At 35.9% G+C, this 24,016-nt stretch overlaps 1 protein-coding gene across 6 annotated transcripts in view; it reads left to right on the plus strand.

Moving 5' to 3' along the window:
* The first annotated feature begins 4,216 nt into the window (after window positions 1-4,216).
* LOC108990084 (E3 SUMO-protein ligase SIZ1-like) overlaps window positions 4,217-24,016 on the plus strand; it is a 32,537-nt gene continuing 12,737 nt past the window's right edge. For 2 of the 6 annotated variants that reach the window (XM_018963932.2, XM_035685510.1), the window contains exons 1-12: window positions 4,217-4,396; window positions 4,500-4,645; window positions 6,189-6,269; window positions 6,710-6,752; window positions 7,446-7,518; window positions 13,516-13,678; window positions 13,843-13,973; window positions 20,145-20,213; window positions 21,085-21,172; window positions 21,337-21,418; window positions 21,543-21,616; window positions 21,843-21,950. In XM_018963932.2, coding sequence (XP_018819477.1) covers window positions 4,622-4,645; window positions 6,189-6,269; window positions 6,710-6,752; window positions 7,446-7,518; window positions 13,516-13,678; window positions 13,843-13,973; window positions 20,145-20,213; window positions 21,085-21,172; window positions 21,337-21,418; window positions 21,543-21,616; window positions 21,843-21,950 — 936 coding nt within the window. In that variant the 5' untranslated portion in view covers window positions 4,217-4,396; window positions 4,500-4,621. Of the gene's footprint in view, window positions 4,397-4,499; window positions 4,646-5,807; window positions 5,825-6,188; window positions 6,270-6,709; window positions 6,753-7,232; window positions 7,305-7,445; window positions 7,519-8,117; window positions 8,240-13,515; window positions 13,679-13,842; window positions 13,974-20,144; window positions 20,214-21,084; window positions 21,173-21,336; window positions 21,419-21,542; window positions 21,617-21,842; window positions 21,951-24,016 lie in introns of those variants that run through there. The other 4 variants (XM_018963931.2, XM_035685512.1, XM_035685511.1 and 1 more) reach the window with 4 other exon arrangements.

A 24,016-nucleotide genomic window follows, 5' to 3' on the forward strand; every position in this document is an offset into this window, starting at 1 on the left:
AGATTCACAAAGCATCTACCCATTTTCTAGATTCACAGTCAAATCTACCAACTACCCATCTACACAGATGATAAATTCACCAAAGCAACTACACAGATTCACATTTTTCATTTACATTGATTCACCAAAGCTTTAACACATATTCACATTTTTCATTTACACAAATTCACCAAAGCTTCATGATCAGATTCACATTTTCCATCTTTTATTTCCACTTTAAAATCAAATCAGCATTTTTCAATGCTTCGCTAGCCTTAAGACCCGAGAGAAATTTCACAAAGCTTCGTTAGTCTCGAGACCCTGAAGAATTTAAGAGAAAGTGAAAAATTACACAAAAGAGAGAGATAGACAAAGAAGACGACGAGAGAAGAGAGAGAAGACGAAGGGAGAAGAGAGAGAAAGGCTTACTGTGTCTCCAAAAGAGAGAGGGGTAGTGAGGTGGGATTCTGAGAGAGAGGCCGTGGAAACTGTGCGCGGGGGAGGGGAGGAGCCATGTTGCTAGGGTTAGGAATCTAGGATTCGAGAAAGACAGGGTCACAAACTCAAAGGGAGAGAGAGGCGACTTGAGGAAGGGGGGGGGGGGGGGGAAAGGGAAACCCTTAGGGCCTTAAGTAACTCCAAATCATGTAAAACGTCACCCTATAAAAATGATGTCGTTTTACGTGGAGTGTAGGCTGGTCTATCGTTTTGACTCCAAATCATGTAATACATTAATATTAAATGTTATTATACATTAATGTTACATATACTAAAATATTACTAGTCAATTTAGTATATTTATATTATAGTATAAATATATTATTTTATAATAATTAACTCATGTTAGTATATTATTGAATTTAACTAATTATATAAGATACAATTATATAAATTTTGTATGATTAATATATAAAAAAATACATATAATGTTATAACAAATGTACGATATCGGAATAGGAGTTGGAGTCGAATTTTCAGATTTTTACTCAACTCTATAGAGTCACGCAGATAAACAAAAAAAAACCATACTCTTCGTTGTGCAATCTCCACTCCAAATCTCCCAATTTTCTTCTCCTTGTCAATCTCACGCTCCTTCTCTTCTTTCCTCACTTTTTTACCCATTCTCTTATCTCTCTTTCTAATGATTAATCAAAACATTAGTCATATAAAAAAGAAATCAAAGCATAGAACAGATTGCTGCAAAAGCACATAGAGATCTAATTGCAATGGTGTAGCTATGAGTCATTGGGTTCGTTGGCTTATCTTTAAAATCAGTCCAGTGTAGACCTTCATTTGCAGCATCCTTCAACTTCAGCATTTTACATAACCCACAAACCCTTTATGTTTCAAAAAAAAATTGTTTCTGAACATCAATGGCCACACTTTCTTGCATCTTCTATTTCTAAGCACTCTTCACCCACCACCATTTTCAGACCAGCTTCAATCCAATTTTACCAACAAAAAATGTAAAACTACCGAAGTTTAGAAATCAAAGAGAAAAAAAGACCACTTTTTAGAAAAGAAATACTCTGGTTCTGGGTAAAGGGCCAAAGGCATTCAACGGATATTATTTTAAATATTTTATTTAACCAAAAATGGTTATACTTACAGGGGATTTGAAAAGGGTGGCACGTAAAAAGATTGACACGACCCTTTAAGGTTGTGTTTGGATGTTAAAGTGAGTTGAGTTGAGTTGAGTTGAGATGATAAAATAATGTTAGAATATTATTTTTTAATATTATTATTATTTTAAAATTTGAAAAAATTGAATTGTTTATTATATTTTGTGTTGGGATTTAAAAAAGTTGTAATGATGAGTTGAGAGTATTTGAGGAACCAAACGAAGCCTAAATCATTCCAATGCCATTTTTTATTGTCATGAGAGAGCACCATTTTTTGGAAAAGTTTTAGGACTCATTTGCTTGCGTAAAATCAAATTATTCTATTTTATTTTATATAATCATCATAATTTTTTTAAATTTTATACAAAATATAATAAATAATTTAATTTTTTTAAATCTCAAATAAAAATAATATTAAAAAGTCATATAATAACAATATTTTATTCAAATTTTAATAAAATATTTCATCACATTTTATCTAAATTGCGTAACCAAATGAGTCCTTATGGTTCGAAGGCTCACTTTTGCGATAATGGGCAGATGCAAAAAAACTGAGAAGTATAAAAAAGAAATAGAGAAGATGAGGGAGAGTGTGTTCACCGGATTTGAGAAAGGTAACTCCAACAAATGAAGTCTTGTTTGTTTTCATAACACTTTTTAACTCATTTCATATAATTTAATCATTATAACTTTTTTTAAATTTTTACACAAAATAAATAAACAATTCAGTTTTTTCAAATCTTAAATTAAAAATAATATTGCAACAATATATTCTAACAATATTTTATTTAATTTTTAACTTTTATTTTCATTCATCTCATCTCATATGCAAAATCAAAGATGTAATTGAAATTGATGCTTGAGCACTAGCAATGACTTATTCATCTTTATCTTTATCTTCATATTTGCATAATATGTTTTTAAATTCATCTATATTGACTTATGCACATCTAAATTTTTATATAGCTATGAATAGTACTTCTTCAAGTTTGAAGAAATACTATTCACTCTTCAAACATTATTTTTAATTTTGTTTTCTCTCTCCTACCCATTAAAATCAATTTTGTAGAATTTGTATTAAGATGATTTTGATATATGAAATTTGTATTAAGTTGATGATACAAAGTATTTTTTAGTACATATTAATATTTATTGATAAAATTGGTCATTTTGATATATAAAATTGGTAATATTTAGATATATGAAATTTGTATTTTTGAGCAAATTATGCTAATTGTAAAATATATAAAAAATAATAAGTTTAAGAAAAAAAATTTAAAATAATAATATTTTATTATTATTTGGTTCAAAGATGCATAATTCAATATGAGAATTTTTCTTGATATGTAAAATCAATCTTTAAAAGATGTAATTTTAAAGATGCATATAGAGAAACCAATGCTAATGCTCTAATTACACGACAAGTTTCATCTTCAAATGCATTGGCTTCTTCAAAAGCCAATGCATATTCAAAATTTGAAAAAATGTAGATAAAATGATCTATATTGACTTTTTCAGAAAGTAAAAGTTTGAACTATGAGCTATAATAATTTTAAGTACTATTCAACTTTAGATAAAATGATTTACATTGACTTTTTTAGAAAGTAAAAGTTTGAACTATTAGCTACAGTAATTTTGAGTACTGTTTATCTTCAAAAGTAATATTTTATTGTAAAAATTATCCCAATTGCTTTGCTTTTTAGTTTTCATTTTCCATAGTTTTTACTTCCTTCGAATGCTCTTTCACTTTCATTTTTATATTCAGTTTTAAAATATTATTATTAATTAACATATAGTTAGTGCAATTATAAAATAAAAAAAAAAAAAAATATTATTATTAATAAAATAATATTATATTATTATTTTGATTAATTCAATGTAAAATTATGACTAGAAAAGTTTTAGATTTAAGAAAAATACATACTTTTCATTAAATTCTAAAATTTTAATGAAGCCAAAACTAATGCTCTAATATGTCAACGATTGTGGCGTAGAATAGGATTCACACTGCATCAGTTCTCCCAGTTTTTAAATTTTTTTATTCAATTATTTTTATTTTAAAAAATTCTATAAAAAATTTAAATTAAATTATTTATTATTATTTTATTACTATTAATAATTTTTGTTATCTCTTCTCATATAATTAAACGAAACTTAAGAGTTTGTTTGAAAATAAAATTCATCTAAACATTTCATTTTCAAACATAATTTAAATACAAGATTTTTAAATTAATTATTACTATATTTTTAAATTAATAATTATAATTTTTTCAAACTTTCAAATAAAAAATAAAATATAATTAATTTTTTATTTTTAAATAAAAATAATATTAAAAAACTACTTTATAACAATATTTTAATTTTATAATATTTTTATTTAATTTTAAAAAATATTTAACTCAAACTATTTTATTATTATTTTTAAATTATTTTATAATTATTTATAAAATTCTTATTCCCTCTTATCTCACTTTTCAAAAAAATCCGACGCCTTTTACACGTAAGCGCACCGAAACCCAACCCGGACTTGTCCGTGTAAAAAAATCGGATTGGAAATGGTGGATAGGTCCGGACGTCGTAATTGGGAGATTTCCTGGTTGGGTAAGTGGTGGTTCTCGGTCAAAACACTGAAACGCAGAATACAAAACAGAAGGGGAACGAGTCGGAAAGGGCAGAAAAAAAGAAAAAGTCGGCGCGACCATTTTTTCCGAACCCTATTCTACACCATCATCCTTCAATTCCATCACGGACGTAAAGATTTCCATCGTTTACCGGTACTGCTGCCTTCGTTTCAGGTTTTTTTGGCTGAATTCGTTGCCTTCGTTTCTTTTTTTCCCCGTTTGGTAATTCTGTGATTTAGTTTTGAAATTTGATTAGCCTTCTTTTTGTTTTTACCAGATCGACTTTTTTTTTCCGAGAGCCTGTCGCTGGTTTTATTGCTTTGCTGCTGATAATCCGTGGTTCCGGCTCCAGGCTTTGTACTGGCTTGGGCTTTTTTTTTTTTTTTGGGCGTAAAAGAAATGGATTTGGTAGCTAGTTGCAAGGTATTTAGCTATTGTTAAGTACCTTCTACAATTTACTGGTTGATTATATTTATTACAAAAATACCGGTGGATTTTGTGTTGATTTTATTACTTTTAAATTGGAGGTAAGCTGTGCAATCATGCAATATGTATGAGCTATCGTGTAATTTTCTAGAATAGTTTATTTATTGTTGGAGTTATACTATACCACAACCCATCCATCCAGTGTTGGCACTGAAATCAAACTTTGGGTCAGATTTTAGAAAAAATCAAAGGCTGATGGACAATGTTATATCAACATGTTGAGAATTTAATACGTAACTTTTTTCTTGCTATTGAGAATCTAGAGAACAAATTAATGTACGGCGTATTGGTGACTCTCCTAGTGAAATCAGCTTACATGGAGTACTATTGGCACGAGCTTATTGCAAGCACACATTTGGTTTGGTTACTTGTTTGCAAATACTAAATATGATGTTGGATACTGTCGTAAACTCAAATGGCTTCAGTTGCTGATTGATCAATAGTATTGCTAGTCAGTTCCTATAAAGCATGTGATGCTAGTTATGAAAGGATAGTAAAGGGAAATATTGCAGGGGTGTGAATAAGTAAATTTTCACCCTCCAGGTATTGCTTTTAATCTAGCTTGTTATGCTTGTTTGGAGTATAAGGCAAATGATTGCATCGCCCATGTTAGTTTTCTATCAACTCCTCATTCTTCTTTCTTTAGACACCAAGTTGTCTCATAGAGCTTTTAAGATGCATTCAAGATGTGTCCCAAACAATCAGTCTTCTAAGTTTGAACTGTCCTCAAAATCTCGGCATGCAATATATGCAGCCTTTTTGCTGATTTGATAATTCTAATTTAAAATCCCATTTGGAATTTATATGATAATTTTTGTCAACTTATTTACTTCATGCCATGTTCTCCTCCCATTAATAACTTCTGGAGAGCGAGCTGCGAGATATGTTTGGGTGCCATATTCTATGATCCTAAACTACATGATTGAATAAATCCTTCTCTATCGGTTATGTTTCGGGGACTCTTTCTCCCTCCCCCATGTCGAACTCTGATTTGTACTGTTTAGACATTTTCTTTGATAACTGTATTGTTTAGACATATTCTTGATATATTAATTTACTATACTGTTCATTGCAGAAGATGATGGGTTGTTTGTAGATTGAGAGTTTCAACTCTGGGTTAATCTCTCTCTCCCTCTGACATTGTATTGATGCTCTTACAAATATGCAACTTTTCATTGTGAACAAGTTGCGGCATTGATTTGTTTCTAAATTGAAGCATATACTGTTAGTATGGGAAATAATTATAGCTGGAATCTGGGCGGCTAAGGGGTCTTTTCAGAGTTCGCTATTGTTAGCTTTATATATACTTGACCTTAAATCTGTAAAGGGGATATGTGTTCTATTTTTGGTTGTCTGTTACAATTCTGAGCACTTTTGGTGTCATTATTACCTGTTAACTTTTGGATTGGGTATTGTAGGATTGTTGGCCAGTGTTCATCTCTTTGGAGTGATTTTTATGTCAACTTATTTCCTCTTGTAGGATAAATTAGCATATTTTCGAATAAAAGAGCTCAAGGATGTTCTCACTCAGTTAGGTCTTTCAAAGCAGGGGAAGAAGCAGGTGGGATGCCAGAATTGTTGCTTTTGGTTCTACTTGCATCATTAACTAATGTGCAATCATGGTTGTCTTGTGTGAAAAATGGAATGGTATTTTAGTTTTGCAACTACATTATGCTTGTTCTTCTCTTAATACTTAGAATAAAAAAAGCTTGCTTTGTTTGGAATCGATCTCATTATCTTTCTTTCACTTACTACCTTTGCGCCACCAGTAGAAGCTTTCTTGATTTGTAGCAGTTCTGCTGGATAGTTATTTGTGGATTAAAATTGGCTGGACTTTCTGCTGAGATGATATAAAATTGGCTAAAGGTTTTGCCCAAGTGGAACTGATTCATTGCTGGTTGATTTATGAGACCATTATGATAACTTCTTATTAAGTTTGTCTCTTTTAGTCTTCTGAATTGGGTTTAATAATTTCATTTGTCCATGATTAATTGTGTGTAGGACCTTGTTGACCGAATATTAGCCGTTCTCTCTGATGAGGAAGGTATAAGTCTTCTTCCATATTATTCTTCTGGAGTCAACCTTGATAAATTGTTGACACTGAACTCACGTGTTCATCATGTATTTTCTATCTTAACTTTCCTATTATCATCTCTGTTGTTAGTGTATATATTGTGGGAAAATGTCACAAATTTGAAGTGATTAGATTGAATAACACTCATAAAGCCTAGGAGATTTCTATGCTATGATTAATTAGCATTTTGATTCAATCGTCTGCATTGCTAAGATTTATCTGTATTCTTTCTACTTGTGGCACATCTTCCCTTACGCTTTCCTTTTGTTGTGGCTAGTGGTATTTGAGTAGGCTCTTATTTGTCCTGTGCTTCCATTTAGAATCTTTTGACCAAGTTACAAACTTGTATAAATTATGATCCGAATGTTGTAGAATCTCAAAATGTTGGAGACAAGCCTCATTCTTTGTGCTCACGTACCTAACTGTGCTTCTCAAGCTATTTTGCTTCAGGTGTTTTAAATTGTTGTGGTGTGCCATCTTTCTTCTCTTGGTGGCAGGGAAGTTGAATGCACAAGTTTATCTGTAATTTGTTGAACATCTTTGAATCATATTGATTCTCACTTATGCACTTATGTTCTTCCATCTTTTTACCTTAGTTTCATGATTCCTAAATGTGAATTGGTTTCGATAGGTTTGATAAGTCTCAATGTTACTCTTTTACAGTTTCCAAAATGTGGCCAAAGAAGAATGGTGTTGGAAAGGAACTGGCGGCGAAACTAGTGGATGACATATTTAGGTTCGTCTTCTCTATACTATACCTTTCTTCCTTGTTTCTATTGGCAAGTTACTAATGGTGTGCTTTTATTTTTGTAACACCCTAACCCCTAGGGTTAAGAAAAACATCATTTTTAGAAATCTAAGGGAACGCCGTGCTACTAAACTTGACTTAATTTTCTTCTTAATGAAGCACCAAGTATAAAAGATTCCATAAAATAAAACAAAGTCATTCTTTATTAAAGTACTTAAAATCTAAAAGAGTACGTGGAAGCACTTATTAAAATCAGTCAAGTCTCATGTCCTTAACAAAATAACTTATTAAACTAAAAATCATGAAACTGAGCATGTCATAAATTGCCTAGGCCTCTACCTTGCCTCCCTGGGCCAAGTCTTGTCATGCAGCTCCATTCTCACAAAGATCATCGTCTGGGATGGTTAAAATATAAAAACATACAAAAATGAGTCGGAGACTTAATAAGCAACACATCATACAGTAAACATAATATAAACACAAGGGTCCTTGGAAAACATGCATGCTAATGGTTACATACATAAATAGCATGAAGATAAACCTGATCTGTGGATGAAATGCCTTAACTTGTCTTTCACTTGTTATAGGTCGGTACCCACTGTTGACCCTCGTGAATTAGGGTTAGCGAATCTTAAAAGATTCCGATTCTACCAGTGGCCGCGGGTTTGGAAATTCATACATAAAGAAGACAACAATGGATGCACTACCAGTGTGTACATCCTGGCAGTGCAATATGCTCCCTAAACATATGATACCATCTTCATATCATAACATAGACCATTACATATCTCATTAGTCATACTTCATCATATCATAAATGCATACTTTTTTGTCATGTCTTGCCTTATCATATCATAGATTTTAAATGAAATCGTATCTTATCATATCTTAGATTTAAATGAAATCATAGTCTTTCATAAAATATTGTGATACATGTTTCATCACATAAAAGCATGACCTTTCACAAATATTTTGATGCATAGCTCCACATAAAATCATGGCTTTTCATAAAATATCTTGATGCATAACTCTTAACATAATATCATGGCTTTTCAAAAATATTTTGATGCATATGTCGTGCAACTAACATGAAACTTATGCATAAAATCATGGCATTTATAAATCTATCATGACAGTCAAAAATAATTTCCTTCATGACATGAGTATGTAAAAAGGGGCTTCCAATGGAAGGCGTACATGCATAATATTTTTATAAAAGATATGCCGTTTACTGTACATACGTGTAAGGGTATGATCATGTTACTTATCTTGTAGTTTTAACCCAATATTTTTGAGGGGAAATCGATTACCCATGAAATAGGCATGTAACTTTCGTCAATGTATAATCAAACACGTACTTTGTAATTAAAACTTGAAATACTAAATTAACCTATATTTCCTAAAGCTTAAAATCCTAAAAAAATCACATTGACGCTAAAACTGTAAATTTAGTGTTCATGTGTCCAACTTTAATTTTTGACATTCCGTCAATTACCCCAAAAATAGTCTAACCTTTTATGGGCCCGAACTCTCATACATCAATATTCCCCATTATACCCATAAAACATAAGTCCAAGCCCATGGTGTGTTTATAACAAATCAAGATCACCTTTAGGGTCCACCCACGTATATTATAACCTCAACCCATATATCCAACCCATGAAAAACTTAGAGGCTGACTTCACAAGAGAGAGAGAGAGAGAGAGAGAGAGAGAGAGAGAGAGACATGCTGCATTGACATAGAGAGAGAGAGAGTGTGCGTGTCTCACGTTGAGAGAGAGAGAGAGGGAGAATAAGTTGTATTGAGAGTGAGTTGTCTTAGGTAGTCAATCGTGTTGAGAGGAGGAGCACGACCAAGCGGTGGGGGGGGCTGCAGTCTGACAATCACCTACGACTTGGAGCTATTGCTGATGGTTGGCTTGAGCTCTTCACTGTGGTATCCTGGCTCGGTGTGGATGGAGGGTGGCCGACGGTGGAGGAGCCTATGTTATGTGGTCTTCAATGCTAGTGTAACGAGGAAGGCTGGTTGGTTCACGGTACATTGCATAGTTCTTGGACGTGGCTGAGGAAGTTGGGCGACTCTAGGTAGTGTCTAGGCAGTTTTTGGTGGCTGGACGTCACTTGCAGTGGGTTGCTTCGGCAGGTGATGGAGCTTCTATCATCGGTAGCGCAAGCGTTGCGGTTGGGTTGAGGTACTTTGTTTCGGGTTTAGGAAAAAATAGGGGGTGGCGGTGGCCGAGATGTGGAGGCTTGTGGCTCTAGATGCAACCTCTACACGGTGGGTCAAGGGAGTGGTCTGGGTGTTTAGTGGCCAGTGGCCAGTGGCTGTGAGACTAGTCTGTGTTGTTTGCAATGGTTCAAACGACAACAACTTGTGTGAGGCTGTGGCTATTGTAAGGACTTGGTTGTCTCACGATGCAGCGGCGTGGGTCTTCTTGGAGGTTGTTGTTTCGTGCGACAGGGCGTTAGAGGGGAGGCAATGAGGGTGCTGGTTGTGGACTAGGGAGACAGCAACAACATGAGGCTTGGTAGATAGGTGGGTCGACGGCAACCCTAGCAATGGCTGGAATTTCTCTATGTGCGTGAGGGGGTTGGATTGTGCATGGATGTAACACCCCCTTCCCGTAGGATAGAGATATTACAACCTTTAGAACATAATGCCCGGTAAAGAGATTCATATCCTGAATTACCTCATTTATTGAAATTCTTCAAAACGTTAAAACTGAACTGAACATGATTGTTTTGGAAACTGAACGAAATATAAAGGAACATAAACTAATCCTATGCATGATGTAAAAGAAATCTAATTCTGGTGATAAAATCACTTACTCATTCCTAAGTCTTGGTACTAGATCTATTCCTGGCCATCCAGCTCTTCATCATCAGAGACATCATCTGCGAGAATCATACATGGAAGAAAACAAGAAGACACACAAAAATAATGAGTTGAATACTCAGTAAGTAGTACATCGTATCGTAAAATATAGTCTTTGCCTAACATACATTTCATTTCTATGATACCCTTCATAACGTACATACAACTTCATGAATTTCAATCAAATACGTAACATGATCTTCTGAAAGACTTTACATACATATATCATCACAGACTTACATGGCATACATTTTCGTTATTAACATAAGCGGAAGCATATATAATCAAAACATGTCATTGTGAATGCATAATATCTTGGTTATCTTGTCTTAACATGAAGTGAAACACGCTTGTGTCCGTGTTTCCACTTATCTGGCATAACATGGAGTGAAACACGCTTGAGTCCGTGTTTCACTTAACTTGCATAACATGGAGTGAAACACGCTTGTGTCTGTGTTTCACTAAACTTGCATATCATGAAATGAAACACGCTTGAGTCCGCGTTTCATTTAACTTGAATATCATGGAGTGAAACACGCTTGAGTCCGTGTTTTACTAAACTTGTGGTTAACCACGCTTGAGTCTGTGGTACCATTACATTTCTTATCTTTCTTAATGCATGAGATTTGACTAGGCTTCATGAACATCTTTAACATGGCATAATCTTGTACATGGTATAGCGTAACATGACATGGCATGGCATATTCTTGTACATGGCATATTCTTGTATGATTTAGCATGGCATATTCTTGTACATGGCATAGTATAACGTGATATTACATAACATGCCATGAATGTTTTATGACGTTCCAAGGCATACATGATCCAGGTACTACTTGAACATGGCATACATGATTTAAGTATTACACAAACATGGCATATATAACCTAAGCATTTCATGAACATGGCTTGCGTAATCTGACTATTACATGGCATACTTGACTTTGAACTACTATTTCAACATTTCATGGCTTTCATATGAATTTAGTAACATTAAATCAATCAAACAATAAATTCTTTTACTCAAACATAATCTCATATTTCATCAAAGATCGAAAAGTAAACTAACCTTGACTTGCCTCTTAGCGTAGCGTAGTTAACAATCATAAGCACATCACATTTTCATATATAATAATAATATTCACAATACGCATTTATTAATATGATCATACTATTTACCTCTTAGCGCTGCTTCCTGATTTCCAACTTGTAGCGCGTTACCTAAACGAGATTCTAGACGTTAATAACTTCCTAGCAAAATGTGTCGTAATACTCTACGTAATTAAATACGTATAAGGAATTTAACTACTAATAGACTCCAACAAACGCTTTGAAATCCTTCAAAAATCTTTATAAAAATTGAGTCTAAATGCTGATAATTATTCAAGTAGATAAAGCCCATGTAAAGGTAATGTATTTCTGAAAATATAACTAGCCCACTTTAAAATTATAAACCAGTTTCTATCGACCCAAATATTACCCACTTAAAGAAAACACTATCTGACTGACTTAAGGCCCCAAGAAGTAGAGGCTCAGGAGATTACACCCTCACGGGTCAAAAGGGCATGCATGGAATTACAGAATTAATGGAGGGCTTTTTGGGAAACTGAAGCACAAGAAATAAAAACAAGAAAAAAAAGGCTTACGGGAGAGAGAGCTGTGCGATGCTCACCGAGGGAGAGCAGTGTGCAACGGCGGCTCTGGGTGGCTGGGAGTGACCGGCGACGTGACTGGGGGGTCCCTATGATGGTGCGACACCGAGAGAGGGAGAGAGAGAGAAAAAGGGAGAGTTTAGAGAGAGATGGGTTTGAAACTCAAATAACTGAAAGGGAGGAAGGTGGTGCGCGGCGGCAGGGGCTTACCTGAGGGGGTGGGTTCAACGGGGTTGAGTTGGCCGGCGTTTTTTGGCGCCGTGGGTAGGGCTCCAACGTCCCGGGGAGGTCGGCGATGGCTGGGCAGAGATATGGTTTATGCGGGAATGTTGTTTCTCTTGATATTTCAACGCGTGCATCACAGAGGCTTGAGAGTTTCTTATAGGCGATGGGAGGAAACAACGTGAACACTTAGGAGATTGGCTGAAATTTGAAATTGCCTAGACTTTATGAACCTATTCTCACGTGGATACCGTTTCTGAGAGAGTTTGAAGAGTTTGAATTGGAGTTGATCACACACTAGAAACCGAAACTAGTACGGGGACTAAGTGGATAGAATATACGAAGGTTTAAGGGAAAGGAATCACTAATTTAATCTATATGTTAGCACAAAATCTAAAATGATAAATAAATAAAAATAAATAAATATAAAGACAATAAAATACTAATAATAAATAAATAAATAAAATACTAATTTTAAGCCCTAAATTTAGACCCGTATGTTACAATGGATGTGTAAACAAACTGGGCCTTGGTTCTCATGGGTTTGGGTCGATTTCATGGGCCAAGCATTCAATAATTTCCAATGAGCCTGGTCTTGGGTCCAAAATATGCCCAACTCGTCCAATAAACATTTTTGGGCTTTTAAAACAATTCTTGGACCTAAGGCTGACTAAATCAGGTCCACTTGGCCTATAAATATTAAATGAGCTTAAATCCAATGATTGGGCTCAATACAAATAATTAATCTACGATAATAAATTATGGGCACGTTGCCTATCCAAAATAACCCGATAAACCTCAATTGTGCTTCTATAAATATTGGCCCATTAGTAAGTACTATCCAAAATCATCCACTAAACCTTTACGGGTTTTAAAATAAACTTTTGGGACTACGAGCTTGATTAAAATTCCTAGCCAGCCGCAACAAAATTATAGTAGCTTGTGGGCTTATCCAAAAATAGCTCATTTAACTTAATTTAGGCCCATTAAAATTATCCATATCTCATCTCTAATAATATTGGATCGGGTTGTTACAATTTTGCTTATACTTTGTTTTAGTTAATGTTGTGATTTATTATTCTCACAGCTATCCCATGTCTTGTTTTCTAATATATTTGCATATATTCTTTCCATGCTTTATGCTTCATAATGATTTCTGTCTACTTGGGGGTATTTAACCTCTTATTTTCTTTCCACCTACCACTTTTTGAAATGCATGTCTCTTTGTTTCCTCAGAAAAATGCAGGTCTCTGGGGCCACTGATTTAGCTTCAAAGGGACAAGGTGTGTCAGATAGTAGTAATGTGAAAGTTAAAGGGGAAATTGACGACCAATTTCAACCAGATACTAAAATTCGCTGCCTTTGTGGGAACTCATTGGAGTCGGAGTCAATGATCAAGGTATATGATACTTTTTCTTTTATCTGGATGCTCAGATTGCATTTAAATTGTGAAATCTCATTCAGAATAATTTAAATCATAACTATGTGAGTAAGAGTCCCTCCTAACTTCTTCAATTGATTGGTAATGTTTATTTTACTTCGTGTCCCTTTTGTAATTGGCAGTGCGAGGATCCGAGATGCCATGTGTGGCAACACATTGGTTGTGTTATAATTATGGAGAAACCTACGGAAGGGAATCCCCAAGTTCCTGATTTGTTTTATTGTGAACTTTGTCGACTCAGTCGTGCTGACCCGTATGTATATCATGTTCCTTTTAGTTTTTTGAATGTATATGGGGGTGGGGGACCTGTAATGATTTCTTTTAATTGCATGTGGCTATTTTGGTCTGTTATTATACCTGATGGCAACATTGTGGCCTCTCTTCTTTTGTTGTTATGAGACTTTTTCTTCTTTCTTTTTCATAAAAAAACCCAATTCACGTATGGTACATGTGCATGCATGAGTTTGTTTGTTTTATTGACTTTTTATATTTTATGTGACCTATGGTATCTTGCACATTTTTTTAGTGTGCACGGATGCGAAATTAAAGGCTCATTGCGTCAGATCTGGCTGTCAGAATTCTCTCTTTTGGCTGTAGAACCTTTTATATGCTGGTCAGAATAGTATACTTTTTTTTTATAATTAAAAGTAAAACTTTATTAATAGAAAAAGGCATAGCCCAAGTACACGGGGAGTATACACTGAGGGGTTTTTTGGAAAAATTTTTCATCTCATCTTATCTTATCCCATCTCGTTTCACATTTAAACACGAACACTTTCAAACTAATCATTACAACTTTTCCAAATTAATCATTACAACTTTCCTAAATTTTTAAATAAAAAATAATTCAACTTTTTCAAATCCCAAAACAAAAAAGTTGTAAGATAGTTTGGGGAGTGAACTGAGGTGAGAATTTTGTGAATAGTAATAAGATAGATTGTGAATAATAGTGAGATAGTTTGAGTTAATGTTTTATGGGGTTTTGGGAAGGAGAGAAAAAGTTAAATAAAAAATATTATACAGTTAAAATAATGTTAGAATTTAGTTTTTTAATATTATTTTTGTTAGGGGATTTGAAAAGGTTGAATTGTTTTTTATTTTTTATTTGAAAGTTTGGGGAAAGTTGTAATGATTAGTTTGAAAGTATATGTGTTTGAGTGATGTTTGGAAAAGAGATGAGATGATAATTTTGGGATAGAAACTTTTTCCAAACAAGTCCGAAGTAAACAATTTTATTGAATAGTGAAAGGCATAGCCCGAGTGCACAAGATGATATACAAAGGTACGTCCTATCTATGTTGAAGCAATAGAGACAAAAAAGTCATGAAAGTTGAGGCCATAAAAGTCTACAGCTATGGCCCATGTACATAGAGTTCTAGCAAACAAAGCTCTTAATTCCTCTATTGTGCGCTCCTCGTCTTCGAATGTCCGTTCATTGCGCTCTTGCCATAGACACGACAAAATACATATCGGGATCATCTTCCACACAACTTTCATTTGTTGAATGCCTCTCAAATTTGTCCAGCTTGCCAATAGTACAACCATTGTAGCGGGCATAACCCAAGCCACCTTTAATCTAGTGAACACTTCATTCCATAACACTAGCAGTCTCACAGCATAGTAATGGATGATCCATCGTCTCCCTAGCTTTCTTACACATGCAACACCAATCCGCTATAATCACCCTGCATTTCCTCAAAAGTTATCTGTTGTCAGGATCTTACCCAGGGAAGTTGTCCATGTGAAAAATGCCGCTTTAAGAGGCGCCTTATGTTGCCAAATCCTTCTCCATGGAAATTGATTATTTGGCGAGTGTGCGAGAGACTTAAAGAGCGAACCGAGAATTTACCTTTACTTGTAGGTATCCACCACAATACATCAACTCGCTGGTTTCTCAATTTTATGGAATACAGTAGGCTGAAAAAATCCTTAAAGCTGCCCACTTCCCAATCTTGGGCCGCCCTACTGAAATTGATGTTCCATTGGACTTGTTCCCCCAATATCACCATGAGATTAGCCACTGAAGCTTCTTTTTCACATGCCATTTGGAACACAGAAGGAAATGAACACTATTTCCACACCATATGTTGCTCCAGAATTTAGAATTTAATCCTAGTGCCCTCTCCCAGAATGAATCTTTTATGTCGAGTAAAGACCCCCATCCTCTTATATCTCCACAACCATTTTTCAAGTAATGCTCGATTAAAAACTCTCATATTTCTAATACCCAACCCACCAGAGGAGATTGGGGAGCATACCTTGTCCCAACTAACTAGATGTAATTTGAATTCATTTCCTACTCCACTCCACAAGAAATCACGCTGAAGTTTTTCAATCCAGGACACCATACGTGCAGGAATAGGGAATAGAGATAGGAAGTAGGTAAATTAGACAACATACTCTTAATTAAAGTAATCCTACTACTCTTTGACAGATACAATCTCTTCTAGCTTGCCAATCTTCGCTCTATCTTCTTGATTACTGTGTCCCATATTGGAATAGCTCTTGAGGCAGCCCCCAATGGGTGGCCAAGGTATTCCCTGGGGAGAGAGGCAAACTTACATCCCAACGTGCTAGCCAACTGTCTTATGTTGTAAACACTTCCAATTGGCACCATTTCTGATTTGTCAAAATTCACTTTCAAATCGGATGCTGCTTCAAAACAAAGTAGGAGGGCCTTCAGTGCCCGAACTTGGTTTTGGTCTACCTCACAAAAGATTAGTGTATCATCTGTGAACAACAAATGAAAAATGTTAATAGGACCCTTATTGGGGCCACCAATTGGGAAACCCGCCATAAAGCCATTAATAACTAGTGTAGATCATTCTGCTTAGCGCCTCCATGACAAGGGCTAAGAAGAGGAGACAACGGATCCCATTGTCTTAAGCTTCGGGTGCTACTAGAAAAGCCAACTAGACTGCTGTTAGCAAAACTGAAAATTTTGCCGTTGATATACACCATCTGATTCATGACCGCCATCTCCATAAATCTGCACCTCCCAAGTAGGTATAGTAAGAAGTCTCAGTTAACATGGTCATAGACCTTCTCCATATCCAACTTGCAAAGGATCCCTGTAGTGCCAGCTTTTAGTCTACTATCCAGACATTCATTGGCGATAAGTACTGCATCTAGGATTTGTCTACCCCTTACAAATGCATTTTAAGGTTTTGTAACAATCTTCCCCAAAACTTCCCCTAGGCGATTTGCAAGCACCTTGGCGATTATTTTGTATACCCATTCACCAGGCTAATGGGTTGAAACTCCTTTACATCCGATGCCCCAACCTTCTTAGGTATCAATGCAATAAAAGTAGCGTCAAGGTTTTTCTCAAATTTTCTAGCTGAGAACAGTTCTCGAAACACCTTCATTAGATCCTCCTTCACTACTTCCCAGCATGTTTGAGAGAAGCACATAGAAAAACCGTCCGGACCTGGTGCCTTGTCTTTTACCATTCTCATCACTTCATGCACCTCCGCCTTCTCAAAAGGCCTCTCCAACCAAGAAACATCATGTTGCTCAATAGACTCAAAACTGAGGCCATCTTGTGTTGGCCGCCACCTCTATTGTTCTATAAGCAAATCTTCAAAAAAATCAACATGTTCATGAATCACTTGGCCCTTCTTACATTCTACACCATCTATTTTCAGCATCTCAATGGTATTGGTTCTCCGGTGTGAGTTCGCAATTCTGTGGAAGAACTTCGTGTTTCAATCCCCTTCTTTCAATCATAATGCTCTTGATTTTTTGCGTCAAGAAATCTCCTCTAATAAGATAATTCTCTCTAAATCTAAAACCAAGTCTATCTTTCGAGATAGCTCTTTTTGGGAGAGAACCCTTTCCTCTTGTATCCTCTCTTAAGTTCTGAGTCTCCTCCAACTTGACTTTCTTGTGTTCCCTTATGTCACCAAAAGATTGAATATTACAAAAGCTTTAAATATTTTTTTAGAGCTTTAATTTACCCGAAAATATGAATCTAGGGGTACCATGTATCTGATATGAGGACCATCATTGCCTGATCCTGTCCACAAAACCTTCAGTTTTCAGCCACATATTTTCGAACTTAAAAGTACCGATGCCCTCCACAATCCAACAAGATAGGAAAATAATCCGAACAGAGACGAGATAGTCTCTTTTGACATACATCCAGATAATGACTTTCCCATTCTGGTGAGACCAAGAATCTATCTAATCGAGACCACGTCTGATTATTAGACCACGTGAAAGTATCCCCCATGAGCGGAAGGTCCACCAAGTTCCAATAAAAAATACATTCAGAGAATTTTGTTATTGTTGGTCGCAGCCTGCTATCTCCCGAACGTTCACTTGGGAATGTTATGACATTAAAGTCGCCATCTATGCACCATGGGAGGTCCCACCAACTATGTACTCCAGCTAAGTCTTCCCATAATAGTCCTCGGGTGCTGTCTGCATTCGGCCTGTAAATATCTGCAAATGCGCACACAAAGTCATCAGAATAGTATCATATAAATTGTCCATTCATTTTCAAATTGGAAAGTTTGTTGGCAATTGAGCAATAATAGCTTTCCTGTGTGGATGTAAAAACTGGATGGGACATGGTACAATAGGGATCCTCTGATGCTGTCACTCTATATCTCAGTTAAAAACTCTGATCTATTAGGAAGAAGTCATAAAACTTTGGAGCAGACATTACGGTTAATATATGTGTTAGGGTGTCGAGAGTGGAGATTGCTTAAAATATAATTGTGCAAGTGATGAATCACGAAAGTGCTTATTGATTGGTGAACGTGAAACTTGGTGTACTTGTAATATAAAATAAAATAAAACAAAATAGAAAATTTGTGAAATGTTGGCTACTATACATGATAGACAACAATGTTGCGTCTTCAATACGTCACAGCTGCTGAAAAACAAAATAGCTGAAGAATTTGTTGCTGTCACCCCTCTAGGTATAGTGAAGTTAGAATGATTTTTTCACTGGAGTTGGGATTCTATGGGAATAACTGGGAGGGTGGTTGGTCATTTTGCAAGCTAGAGAGGTCTTTTTGGTTATCCCCAAATTGCAGCAATCTGGAAATGGCCCCTATTTGCCTTTTGTGGTGCATATGGACAAAATGGAATCACCGGAGCTCTGAATATGGGGGACATTCATTGGATGGTCTTGAAAGTTTCTTTTTCAACACCCTATTTGTGTGGGCAATTGTTTGAGGCTTCAACAATCTAAATTTTGACGAATTCCTTGTATCTATCTATCTCTACCTCCCAACTAGATGTTTTCTTGTATATGTTTTGAGTACCTGGACCATGCCTTTGTCAGGCATTAATAAAATTCTGTTCTACTTATCTGAAAAAGGGTAGAGGTGACTGGCATGTTTTGATTCCATTGATAACCCCTAGGGGTTGGCTCAAGTGGTAAATGCTTTGATCTTAGTGGTATGCTCCCTCCAGGTCTAAGGTTCGAATCCTCTTGGATGCAAACAATTTCTATGGGCCATCGGACTAGAGGATTTTCTGCTTGAATTATTCGAGGTGCACTTGTGGGAAACTCTTTGCCGAGGACCTGTGCACCCTCGGGATTAGTTGAGATGCTCTTATTGGACACCTGGTGCCAATAAAAAAATGTTTTGATTCAGTTGATAATACTCTTGTCCTTAGGACAGCTTCTATAGATTTCAATGGTCTCAGTTTACATGGTTTTCTTGCGTCTTTTTCTCTTTCTAGTTAGGTGAATCACTTGTATGCGTCCTGTGTATTTGGATTGTGGCTTTTACTTATATAAAAAAAATGATTAATACAGTTGTAGCCTTCAATGATATGTGGAGGTATTTGAATGCAAACATTTTTTGAAATGAGAAAATATTCATGTGCTGTCTTGTTATCACTGCCTTTTCTTTTTCTTTTGCCTTTTTTCCTTATTTCAAAATGTTAAATTGAAGATTTCTGGGTGTGTTGTTGTCTCAAGTCACGATAGTTAGATGTAAGAATCATGTTTGATCTAGCACATGCCATGTGCGCGATTCCCTACTGGATGTTAGGAAAGATAGTTGGAAGCAGGAAACTCAGTACTCTCCATTTATTTACTTATTTGAAGGTTATGTAAATTATGGCTACTCATCAGGAAGAAAAATCATGGCAATGTTAACATAGATATGGTCCATGGATGAAAAAGTGGCATTGACATTCAAGATGATGAGTTGCGGTGGTGGTTGTTTAATTGGATGGTATTTGCTTTTGGATATGGCATGATGTAGAAGTAGAACTCTTTGGGTTTAAGACAGATTTAGTTTTTAGGATTCTCTGCTATACTTACTTTCAACTGTAACTTTATGTGCTAAAGTCAATTGTATCTGCATGCTTCCTTCTCCCCCCCTGCACCGTAACTTCCACTTTATGAACTTCTGGTCCTTGTGTTTTTAATTTTTCTAATGTTTTAATTTGTGTACAGTTTTTGGGTTACGGTGGCAAATCCTTTATATCCTGTGAAGTGGACTAATACAAATATTCCAACTGATGGGTGAGTGGGTTACTGGGTTGGGGCAGTTTTTAATCTTTCCTCTGCTGCCGGGTATTCACTGATGGTTTGGAAGTGGAGAAAGTTGGAAATAGGAATTCAGTTTAATTTTTGAAAGTAAAAGAAGAAGATTGTAACCATGCAGACAATTTGTTCTTCTCCTTGACTAAAAACATTAGGTTTGGTTCAGAAATTGTTTTACTGTAAAGATTTTTTGGTGCAATTTTGCTGTGACACAATATGCCTTTTTGTAATTATCTATTATTCATGAGTCATTCAAGTGCTTCCAATTAAAATGATATCTGTTTAAGCTATGGATATAACAGGATTGATTTTGATTCCATTCACTGAACTAAAGGAAAGATGCCATTAAATCTGGCTTCATTTTATTCCCACATTTAATCGGGTCATATTTTGATCATAGCTTCACATTTTCTCAAGTGTTTTAAGGCATAGATTCACTTGTTATCATCACTTCCCTGTTATCACTGTATATTTAGCCCACAAGGCACAAAGAAATGACAAGTGAATGTTTACCTATCAAAAAAAGAAATGATAAGCGGATATGCAGTAAGGAAAATTTAGTTACTTAAAGTAAAGAAAATTTTTGGAGGATTTGTCTGTAAAGCTGGTTTTAGTTACTGAAGTGGATATGCATCCAACCCATTAACTAATTGTTTTTTGATCCATGTGTATACACAGAAGAGCACACTTCATACCTGTATATCAATGTGTTAATCTAAATATAAATATGTTTTAATATTTTCCTTTTTGTACTTGGTCTATTGCCTATCCTTATTATCAATCAAAGTTTGTTGACCGATAAAAAAATATTTACCTTTTTGTCTTGATTTGTTTTTTGCGAATTGTCCAGTACGAACCCCGTGCAAAGCCTGGAGAAAACATTTCAACTCACGAGGGCTGATAAGGACTTACTGGCAAAACAAGAATATGATGTTCAGGTTGGTTATGATTGTTTAGCCAATGATGGATTTTGTACCATATTTAGTGTATGGAATAATGTATGATGAACTTTTTGTTTTCTTTTATAAGTAATAATGTATGATGAACTTATAACCTATTCACTTATAGATGTGTTGATTTGTACATAATGATACATCACTAGGCTTGGTGTATGCTTCTGAATGACAAGGTTCCATTTAGGATGCAGTGGCCGCAATATGTAGATCTTCATCTTCAAGTCAATGGTATGGAGATTAAGTCAGACACTTGCTTTTTTGCATTAGTGTAATGTGAATGACCGTTCCTTGAGGTTGTGTTTAAATCAAAACTTTTGTTCATGTCTTGTATATTCCCATCACCCACTTGTAGGTATGCCTGTACGTGCAATAAATAGACCTGGCTCACAACTGCTTGGAGCTAATGGTCGCGATGATGGTCCAATTGTGAGTATCTGCCTCTCGATAGGCAACTTTTTCTTATAGTTTTCAACATCTTTCTTGTGGTCCCACTTGATGTGCTTATAATTCTTATGTGAGAATGCTGTGCATGATTGAGAGTTGGTTCATTAATCTTCTAATTAGAAGATTAATATTTTTATTTATTAAATAGAATTATCATGGTTTTTCCTTTGAGATTTTATTTAATTTATTAGTTTACTTTTTTTGTCAGATCACTCCGTACACAAAAGATGGAATTAATAAGATTTCCTTATCGGGATGTGATGCTCGCATATTCTGTTTAGGTGTTCGAATTGTAAAGCGGCGTACTGTTCATCAGGTAATTTTGCTTGTTCCGTCAGTATCTTCCGGTATGGGATCTTGAAATTGCTATGCTTTTATGAAATTTTGAAGATGGGAGTATAGCATGGAATGATGTACTTTGGGACTGCATGGTCATTCATCTTGAAATGAAAGTAAAGCGTGATGACCGTTCATTTGTTTTAGAAATTGCATATATGATGCATTGATCATCAATCTTTTGTAAAGAAATCTGATTTATTGGTGTGCCGGATGATCTTTGTGAAGTTTATATATACATATATGAATGATTATATTTATCATGATTCAAGTAACATGTTTAGTGTTAGGAACATGATTTCCCATATCTGTTTAAATATGAAAATTATTCTCATTATAAATATAGTGATAATACTTTTTTTTTTGATAAGTAAAATAAGTATATATTCATCCAAAAAAGTGTCAATTACAAAGAAAAGTTCTACTGCTCCCATCCTAACTAGGTGGGAACATTAGAAACTAGAAACTAGAAACTCATGAAATTCCATGCCATTAAAGTCCACAGCATGAGCCCAAGTACAAAGGGTCCTAAAAAATAACATTTTTAGCTCCGCTATTGATCTCTCTGTCTTCAAAAATCCTCTCATTGCGCTCCTGCCATAAGCACCACATAATACAGTTTGGAATCATCTTCCAAATCGCTTTAATCTGTCTCACTCCTCGAATTGAGGTCCAACAGGCCAAAGCATCCATCACAGTTTCTGGCATAACCCATGCTAGATCTATTCTGTTAAACCCGTATCGTCCTCGAGCCCTAGCAGACTTCCACCCGATCTGAGCAGCCTCGGCTTTGTGCCGGATAGCCTACCGACGGCGCTGGGTCAGACGACGGTTACACAGACAGTGCCGACGGTGGTAAAGGATGTCACCGATGAAGCGACGCCGGTGTTCTGCGCGCAACAGGCGCTGGTGGGTTTCGAGGATCGTCTTTCTCCGCCACACGTGGGACAGATACTGCCGATGAAGGGCGGTGGGGGGTTCTCGACTCCGGTGGACCTCTCTGTGAGACATTTGGAGGAGCTTGAGGTGGATGAGGAGGAGAATGATTCGGATGATTTGATGCACTCCGTGGAGGATGAACTTTTCATCCCTGAGGCTTGCGGTTTTGAGGAGCTTTCGGTAGGGGGTAGTTTTCAGGATAACAGAGTGGGGAATCCAATCCCATTGAACTATTATTTTCCAGACCAAGTCTCAGATTGGGTAATACACAAAGCAAAGGAAATTCAAAATGTGGTAGGGATAGATTGTGATGGGTTTGAGGAGCAGTTCATAGCTTTGTTAATTGCTATGGAAGCTGGTCACCGCCAAAATAAGAAGGGGGAATCGAATAAAAGCCGGGAATTGAAAAGATTGATGTGGTCGATGAATTCGGAAGGTGGTTCGAGTAGGAATAGGGCAAAAGGGAAGGGGCTGAATATTTCTCAATGAAGCCCAAGATTGTTTCATGGAATGTTCGGGGCCTCAATGTGGTAGAGAAACGTCTTCGAATTAGACATTTAATTCGTGAGTGGAAAGCGGACATTGTGTGCTTACAGGAGACAAAACTGAAAATGATCAACAGGAAGATTGTGAGGAGTTTATGGAGCAACATATACGTAGATTGGGTTTATTTGGCCTCTTCAGGGGCATCGGGAGGAATGGTGGTGATGTGGGACAAGAGAGTGGTGGAGAAAGTGGAGGAATATATAGGGAGTTATTTGATAGCTTGCGCATTTAAATGTGTTTCAGATGGTTTTTCGTGGGCATTTGCAGGGGTGTATGGGCCTAATCTAGATTCAGACAGAAGCATGTTGTGGGATGAGCTTGTAGGGGTGTATAGTTGGTGGGAGCTCCCTTGGTGCATTGGAGGGGATTTCAATGTGGTTCGTTTTCAAAGTGAATGTTCTGGAAGTAGAAGATTGAGACCAGCAAGTTTGAAGTTCTCGGAGTGTATTTTCGACTTGAATTTGATCGACCTTCCACTTGTTGGGGGTGGAGCAACTTGGTCAAATAATCAGACTTGGTCCCGTTTGGACCGTTTCTTAATTTCACCTGAGTTTGAAAGTC

Source organism: Juglans regia, chromosome 14, assembly GCF_001411555.2.
Source record: "Juglans regia cultivar Chandler chromosome 14, Walnut 2.0, whole genome shotgun sequence".
In the NCBI taxonomy this organism is placed as follows: Eukaryota; Viridiplantae; Streptophyta; class Magnoliopsida; order Fagales; family Juglandaceae; genus Juglans; species Juglans regia.